Source organism: Alligator sinensis, unplaced genomic scaffold, assembly GCF_000455745.1.
Source record: "Alligator sinensis unplaced genomic scaffold, ASM45574v1 scaffold778_1, whole genome shotgun sequence".
In the NCBI taxonomy this organism is placed as follows: domain Eukaryota; kingdom Metazoa; phylum Chordata; order Crocodylia; family Alligatoridae; genus Alligator; species Alligator sinensis.
In genome coordinates this window covers 44,765-52,924 of record NW_005842946.1, presented here as the reverse complement: position 1 = coordinate 52,924, position 8,160 = coordinate 44,765, and the positions used below count along the sequence as shown (strand labels likewise).

At 59.4% G+C, this 8,160-nt stretch overlaps 2 protein-coding genes across 6 annotated transcripts in view; both read left to right on the top strand.

The window, feature by feature from the left end:
• The window catches only part of CDK16 (cyclin dependent kinase 16), a 13,399-nt gene extending 12,518 nt beyond the window's left edge, over positions 1–881 (top strand). For 3 of the 4 annotated variants that reach the window (XM_025192581.1, XM_025192578.1, XM_025192580.1), the window contains exon 16: positions 713–881. In XM_025192581.1, coding sequence (XP_025048366.1) covers positions 713–750 — 38 coding nt within the window. In that variant the 3' untranslated portion in view covers positions 751–881. Of the gene's footprint in view, positions 1–469; positions 520–712 lie in introns of all 4 variants that reach the window. The other variant, XM_025192579.1, reaches the window with a different exon arrangement.
• A 3,130-nt stretch (positions 882–4,011) lies between these two features.
• Positions 4,012–7,999, top strand: UXT (ubiquitously expressed prefoldin like chaperone). Of its 2 annotated transcripts, none has more exons than XM_006036308.3 (6): positions 4,012–4,214; positions 4,703–4,784; positions 5,090–5,154; positions 5,227–5,334; positions 7,497–7,560; positions 7,713–7,999. In XM_006036308.3, the coding sequence occupies exons 1-6, from the start codon at positions 4,147–4,149 to the stop codon at positions 7,776–7,778; spliced, it is 453 nt and encodes a 150-aa protein (XP_006036370.1). In that variant the 5' UTR covers positions 4,012–4,146; the 3' UTR covers positions 7,779–7,999. The 2 variants fall into 2 exon arrangements, with proteins under 2 accessions (XP_006036370.1, XP_025048367.1); XM_025192582.1 differs by having other exon boundaries at positions 4,703–4,820.
• The last annotated feature ends 161 nt before the right edge of the window (positions 8,000–8,160 follow it).

Genomic DNA, 8,160 nt, shown 5'->3' with positions numbered 1-8,160 from the left:
CCGGCCTCAATCAGCTAGGACCCCCTGTACCTCTTCTATGCAGCTGGGACCTGACCCCCTTGCACATGCCTTCCTAGACCCCTACCCTGCCCCTTAGACTCCACTGCTCCCTCCCCTTCCTCTTTAGCTTAGCTTCTCAGTACCTCCTAGATGCTCCCTTCCCTGCCTAGGGGGGCACCTGCAGCTAAACAAGTTTCCTGCTACCTACCCTGTCACGTGGGAGCTCCTTGCCACCTCCCTCAGCAGCAGCCCTGCCAAAACCTCCCAGACACCCCCTGACAAAGCTAGGACCCCTGGACAACCCAGCCTTTCTGAGGCCTCTAAACCCCTGCCCTATCTACTTCCTCCTCTTCCCCCCCACCCCGGTGTCTTGTTACCCCAGGGGTCTGGGGAATCCATCTAATGTACTGCCTGCAGTGCCCTAACTCCCTGTGCCCCGCCCACACCCACAGTGTCTCCTCTCCTGCAGGGGGTGCTGCCCTTCACATGGTGGATACTGAATTTTAGCTGCTGGGTCAGGTACTTGTCCTCATCCCCCTTGTACCTGGCATGTCCCCACCACTCCCATGGCTCTACCTACTCTGGCATGGCTCTGCCCTTTCCCCAGGCAGTTGTGATGGCCCTCTATGACCCCAACCCCTCCAGGGTAGCACAAGGGGAGGAGCCTGAGGGTGCCCTGCCACTTTTGTGTAACCCCTTGCTCTCCCTGCAGTGAATGGGCAGACTCGCCGGCCCAGCCTGCTGCTGTGACCTTGCCCCCTGGACACTGAGGGAGTGGAGCTGGAATAAAGCCCTCCCCCAGCCTGGCTTTCTCCCCAGCCTGAAGCCTGATCCTTCACACAGGACACTGCATGTACATGAGGCAGGGAAGGGGGTGCAGGGGCTGGATAAATAGAGACTCCCCCCACATCTGGAAGTGGACAGGGGCAAATCCAGGTGTCGGGTGAAGAGAGGGGCCAGCTGCTGCCCCCCCAACCTGAGGGGGGACCTGGGTGTGGGGGAGGGGCCAGCTGACCCACTCCCAGACATGAAGCCCAGTTGTCTGGGTGAGGGATGAGGCCGTCAGGGGGCTGCTTCCACCCCCAACCCTCATGGGGGAAACCCAGGTCCCAGGGCTGTCTTGCTCCTCCAGCTACCTCCTCATCCACAACACCCCCCCCCCCCCCCCCAACAAATAGATCCAGGGCTGCTAAGGGATCCCCCGTCTTACGCGGGGTGGGGGGACGTTACTCAGGCTACATAGCTCAGGATCGAGCCCCTCCCCCCCCACTTCTAGGCCCTGCCTCCTACTCCAGTACACCCTTTCTGAGGTGGGGGGTCAGCTGCTGCAGGGGATGGAGGCCCAGCCCTACCATATATCTATCTATCTATCTGTATGTATGTAGGTATGGACATGTGTGCGTGTGTATATATGTACATAGGCGCCTTTTTATATGCTGCATGAACCACTAGCAGGTCCAGAAGTATTTGCCCCATGCCAGAGCCATAAGCGCAGGTGTTCTTGAGAAGAAGCCCCCTCCTCCCATAACAGGCTGTCACCTCTGAGACACCACAGTGGCCTGGCCAATGCAAAAACTGCAGGCCTGGCCCAGAGGTGCCCAGCTCTGGGTGCAGTGGTGCCCAGGGTACGTGCAACCAGCTCTTGGGTGGATCAGCAGAGTGCTGGGGGTGGGCAGAGCAGGGGCTGCCTTGTGCCAAGATGATTCCAGCCCCGGTGGGGGAGGGGGGGGGCAGATAAGTATAACACCAATAAAGGCTGCTCTGAGCTGTACCCTGAAGGGGAAGAGCCTCCATTCACCCTTTGTGCTGGGGCCCTGTGTGGGTTAGAGAAGGGGGAAGACAGGAAGGGGGCGGGGCACAGTTCTGCCTGGCACAGGAAAAGTTAATTCTTCATTTACATATCCTGCTGGGAGGTTCTAGTCTATGGCTCAGCAGAGCCACCCCCCTCCTCCCACGGCACCTGGGTTCCCCCCAGCCCCACTTCCCCATGCCAGGTGTGTCTGGGTGGGAACATGCCGTATCTAATGTATGGACATGAATAAAAGTCTCCACAGAAGCCAGGCAGTGGTGTGGTCATTGGGGTCAGTGCTGTAAACCCACGCTCCTCCCCGCCACAACGCAAACCCTCGCAGCTGCACTCCCTCCCCCCCATTCCTGCCACACACAGCATAGCTGGCTCTAGCTTTGCCCTACCACACTCAAGATGGCAGCCCACCAGGGGGGCCAGCCAGCATGCCATGATCCACGTCCTACTCAAAATGGTCTCCAGCAGGACCTGCTTTGTTACACAAGATGCCGGCTCCTGGTACATGTCCAGCCCTTAAACACTTTACCCCCATACTGTCTTTGTGGTTCTGGAAACAACCCTGACTGTGCAGCTTTGGGGCTGACCAGGGTCCCTGCCTCCAGCAATCTGGTTGTAGGCAGGAAAGGACAAAGCTCTGCCCCACAAATCTCAAACCTGCCACTGCCCCCAGCTCAGCCAGGTTCTCAAGGCAGTCCCCTCAGGCCTTCCCGTGACCACCCCACTCAAGGCAGGGATTCCTTCTACCTTCTTACCCAGAATTACTGCAGGCACAAGCCAAGATGATGTAACTGCCACACCCATCATGGCAGCGTGGAAGACAGCGGCTGTTTCGGGGCATCACCCAAGGTGGAGCTTCCCTTAAGGTCCTTAAGCTTCCCTTAAGGACACGGCTTACCATAACCAAGCTGGTGCGTCCTTGTGGGAATCATAGGTTGCCACAACCAAGATGGCGCCCGCATGCTGAAGGGCAGGGGAGGACCACACCGAATATGGCGTTCCAAGATTGCAGTTGGTTGTAGCCCTGAAACAACATCAGGGGTGGACAAAATGCAGCCCGGGGGCTGGATGCGACCCGCCAGGCCATTCTATCTGGCCTGCGGGGCCCCTAAAAATTTTAGAAAATTAATATTCATCTACTCTGGGGTGCCTGTCATGCAGCCCTCGATTGCTTGCCAAAACTCAGTAAGCAGCCCTCTGACCAAAATAATTGCCTGCCCCTGACCAACATGGCCACTTCCTTTCTCCCTCCTTCCCTTCCCTTCCCTTCCCTTCCCCGCCCCTGAAATCCAACACAGTAGCAGTGCAATGCCACACCCAGCACGCCGGCGCCCTCTGTCAAATATTACTTTTATTTCCGCCATGCCCCAGCGGAGACGGAAGTACACCCATTATGGATCGGAAGTGTCGCAAGGTGCTTCCTGTTCCCGGCTGGGGAGAGCGGAGGGGGCGCATTAGTAATTATCAACTTCCTTGACCTCAGCTTGACCCCGTGCTGCCCCTGCAAACCCGGTGGCCGAGGGCTGAGCCGTGGTGGATCTGTGATACCTGCCTGTTCCTTAGCTGTTCCACCCCATAGCTGGCTACATATGAGCTCTCACTAGACACCCTTGTACTCGGCCGCCCCCGGCTCTGCCACCCCAGTCGGTGGCTGCATCTTGCCCTGCCCCATCCGGTGCTGTACCGGCCTCTTCTTACTCTTCCCGCTCCGGAGCTGGTACCTTGCGGTCCTTTCCAAACAGTCTTATACTCTGCAGCTCTATCATTCCTCCCCAGAGCTGGCTGCATTCCGGTCTTGCTCATGTACCATTATACGCCGCAGTTCCCCAGCTGCCCGCCCGCAGAGCTGGCTGCGCCTTGGCCGATTGGGAGAGGGGCTTGGCCGGGTTAGGACAAGGTCTCGGTCTGCTCACACCCAAGTTATCCGTGACTAGAAGACAGAGGCCGAGGTGAGGCCCCTGCCACACACGGGGACTCCCAAAAGTCTGGGGGGCAGATCTGAGGACCCTCCTTGGTGACTCACAAGTGCAGGCCTGCTGGGAGGGGACGGGGCCAAGTTCCAGGGGAACGGGCGAGTGCCAGGCCCCACCCTTCATGTCTCCCTCAGCCCTATCGGTACAGTCCGGGAGAGGGAGGGAATAATCGCTTCTTGCCCGGATGTGACGTATAGGAGTTGTACCTGATGGGAGGTTCCCCCCAAAGCGGAAGTACTCTCCTCTTAATTTCTGGTAGCGGCCCGAAACCGGGCAGCGGTGTCCTCCCTGTGCCGGAAGGGCTGCTCTGAGGGGAAAGGGGGCGTGGCTTGGTAGTGACCTTTGATCCCGGGCGATCCCGGAGGAGTGATGGCGCCGGCGGAGAAAGTGCAGCGTTACGAGGCTTTCGTGAGCGACGTCCTGCAGCGAGATCTGCAGTGAGCGCCGGCCCCTTCCCCCGGTGCCCCTCACTCACTCCCGACCCGCAGCCCTCATCCCCCCCCCTCCCCCATGCCTCTCGCTCACTCCTGACCCGCAGCCCCCTCCCAGTGCCCCTCACTCACTCCTGACTCACAGCCCCCATCCTCCCCCATGCCCCTCACTCACTCTTGACTCACAGCCCCCATCCTCCCCCATGCCCCTCACTCACTCTTGACTCACAGCCCCCATCCTCCCCCATGCCCCTCACTCACTCTTGACTCACAGCCCCCATCCTCCCCCATGCCCCTCACTCACTCTTGACTCACAGCCCCCATCCTCCCCCATGCCCCTCACTCACTCTTGACTCACAGCCCCTCTCGCTCACTCCTGACCCGCAGCCCCCTCCCAGTGCCCCTCACTCACTCCTGACTCGCAGCCCCCATCCTCCCCCATGCCCCTCACTCACTCCTGACCTACAGCCCCCCTCACTGCCTTGTCTCCCCAGGCACGTCCTGAGGCACCGTGATGCCGTGTTCGAGCAGTTGGCACAGCTGCTGCAGCTCCGCAATGTCCTCGAGCGGCTCCAGGTTGAGGGGAGAAGCCAGGCATCTGGGGCTCATGGGGTGGGGCTTGAGGCAGAACCCATGTGTCTGGGTGCCATGGGGTGGGGGTAGATGGAGAACCCAGGCCTCCGGGAGCTGGGAGGAGGGGAGGGAGAGAAGTTGGGCATCCGGGAGCTGGGGTGGGGGGCTCTGGAAGAGCCCAGGAGTCTGGGGGGCAGGGGGGTGTGGAAAAACCCAGGCATCTGGGAGCTGGACCTCAGCCATCTTTGGGGGAGGGGACTGCAGGGTCCCCAAGAGGTCCTGGCCCCGCTGATCCCTCCTCCCTGCAGGATTTATCAGGCCCTCTCCAGACGCAGGTCGACCTGGGCTGCAACTTCTACGTCAGCGCTGAGGTGTGAGTGTCTTCCCTTCCCCTGTTCCCTCAGCACCCTCTGAACTCTGACCCCTGCCCTTTGCTTCCCCCTAGGCCAGACCCATCGCGGGTGTGTGTGGCGCTGGGCTATGGGTTCTTCGCGGAGCTGACGCTGCCTGAGGCTCTGCATTTCATCCACCGCCGCAGCCTCCTGCTCAGCCAGTGAGTGCCTTCCTGGCTGCCCCAGAGCTGGACACCCATACACCAGGGGGCCCCTGTAGGCTACATTCTTCTCAGCTGGTGCCCAGCTACTCTGTCCCAGAGCAGAGTGCATTGTGGCACCAGCAAGCCCCCTTTGTGCTGGGTTATGCTTGGCCAGTTCTCAGCCCTCCTACCCCAGAGCTGGGTGCAGCAAAGCACTAGCAAGTCCCCCCACCCTCCAGCTGGGTTCTGCCCAGCTTGTGCCTAGCTGCTCCACTCCAGAACTGGGCACATCACAGCACTAGGGAGCCTCCTCTATGCTCTATTATACTTGGCCAGTGACCAGCTGTTCCACCCCAGTGCTGGGCGCATCATGGCACGGGTAAGCCCCCTTTGTGCTGTGTTTATACTGGGCTGGTGCCTAACCACTCTGCCCCAGAGCTAACTGGAGCTTAGCATCAGTAAGCCTCCGCCCTGCAGAGTTGTACTCAGTGTGTTCCATCCCAGAGCTGGCTGTATCCTGGCCCCAGGGAGCCATTTCTGTGAGCTGTTATGCTCGGTCAGTCTCCAGCACTCTCCCAAAGACCTGGCTGCATCATGTTACCAGTGAGCCACCTCTGTGCTGTTACACACAGCTGTTCCACCGTGGATTTGGCTGCATCATGCCACTGACGAGCCTGCCTCCCCCCACCATGTTTGCAGAGTTATACAACGCAGTGTGTTCCACCCCAGAGTTGGTCACAGTGCCACCCTGAGGAGCTTTTTCTCTGGGCTGTTATACTTGGCTGGTCCCCATCTGTTGTATCCCAGATCTGGGCGCATCTCGGCATAGACATGCCCCCTGCCTGCAAGGTTATATTCTGGCAGTTCCACCTTGGAGCTGGCTGCATCCTGATGCCAGCAAACCCACTTGCCCACTCATGGTGTGTTTATACTCAGCTGGTGCCCAGCTGCAGCATCTTAGAGCTGGCTGTGTTCTAGCACTAAGACCCTCTTTGGAGGGTTCTACTCATCCATATGTTCTGCTCCAGGGCTGGCTGTAGTGGGGCACTGACAAGCCCCCTCATGCTGTATTATATTTGGCCAGTACCCAGTCTTTCTATTCCAGAGTTGGTTGCAACATGGCACCAGCAACTGCCCTCTGCAGGGTTATGCTTGGCCAGTATGTTCTGTCCCAGAGCTGGCTGCAGCACCACCCTGGGGAGTCTGGTCCTTGGGCTGTTATACTTAGCTGGTCCCTAGTGCTCTCCTACATCGTTGGCTGCATTGAGGCACCAAAAGTCAACTCTCCCCTGTAGTCTTACACTCAGTCCATCTTCATCCATTCCACCCCAGAACTGACTGCATGATGGCCCTGTTAAGCCCTATCCCTAGGTGGTTATAGTTGGCTAGTGCCTAGCTTCCACACCCCAGAGCTGGCTTCAGTGTGGCACCAGCAAGCCTCCCCCACCACCCCTGTAGAGTTATACTTGGCCAGGATGTGCCACCCCAGAGCTGGTTGCATCTTGGACCCAGGGAGCCCTGTTCCTGGGCTGTTCCATCCTAGAGCTGGTTCCATGATGGCAGTGACAAACCCACTCCCTCAGGGTTATACACAACCAGTCCGTGTCTTTTCCACCCCAGAACTAGCTGCATTGTGGCATCAGGGACACCACGCCCCACCTTGTCCCCTATAGTGTTATACTTAGTCCACCCTCATCTGGTTCCCCACCCCACAGCTGGCTGCATCTAGGCCTGTGAGGTGTTATACTTGGCTGTTTTCCAGTCATTCCACCCCAAAGCCAGCTAGCTGCATTATGGGAGCAATAAGGCAACACCCCCTCCCCCTGCACTGTTACATTCAACTAGTTCCTATCTGTTACACCTCAAGAGCTGGCCATGCAGTGTTACACTCAGCTGTTCTCAGCCACTGCTGCCTCAGAGCTGGCTGCATCTCGGGGCCTTTATGATCACTGGCCCCTTTGAGGTGTTGTATTTGGCCATTCCCACCTCGGAGCTGGGTGTGTTGCGGTGCTAGCTGCCCCCCTCCTGGGGTATTAGACTTGAGTTGTCCAAGCCACCCCCACCAAGAGCTAGCTGTACCCCTTCCCCTGGGCTGTTATACTCATCCGTCCTCAGCCGCTACCCTCCAGAGCTATGCACATCCCTGATCCCGTGACAGGCACTCTCTCTCTCCCCACCAGGCTCAGTGAGACCCTGACCAAGGACAGCGCAAAGATCAAAGCCAACATCCGCCTAGTGCTGGAAGTGAGGGCAATCAGATGCCTGGGTTCTCTGGGAGGGGATTGGAGCCTGGGGGGTGAGGCCAGAGGGGGTGCAGCTGGTAACGGGAGACCATTTGAAGGGAGGTTGGCACCCAGACACCTGGTTCCCTGCCTGATGTCTTCTCTCCTGCCCAGGGTCTGCGGGAGCTTCAGGGGCTCAAGGACCTGCCTGAGGAGCTGTGGGGCGATGTCCTGCTCTAGCCCCCCCCTCCCCCCATGGATGGGGTGCCAGATGCCTGGGTTCTCTTGGAGACGGGTGGGGGGGCTGGGAGTGAGGTGGGGAGGGGGCTGGGAGCCCAGATGTCTGGGTTCTCTCCGTGCTCTGGATGGGATGGGGGTTGCAACCCGGACGCCTGGGTTCTTTGTCCGGGCTAGAAGCTGGTCTCATCCCCGCCCAACTGTGAATAAAGTAATTACTGTCAGCCCCTGTGTCAGTCCCTGTGGGGCTGGGAGCCCGGACTCCTGGGTTCTCTCCAGACGTGAAGGTGGGGGATGTCCTGGGAGCCCGGCTCCCTGGGTTCCCCGGGAGGCGAGTGTGTTAAGTTGGGGGGGGGGGGGGGGGGCGGGGTTTGCGGGGGGGGCC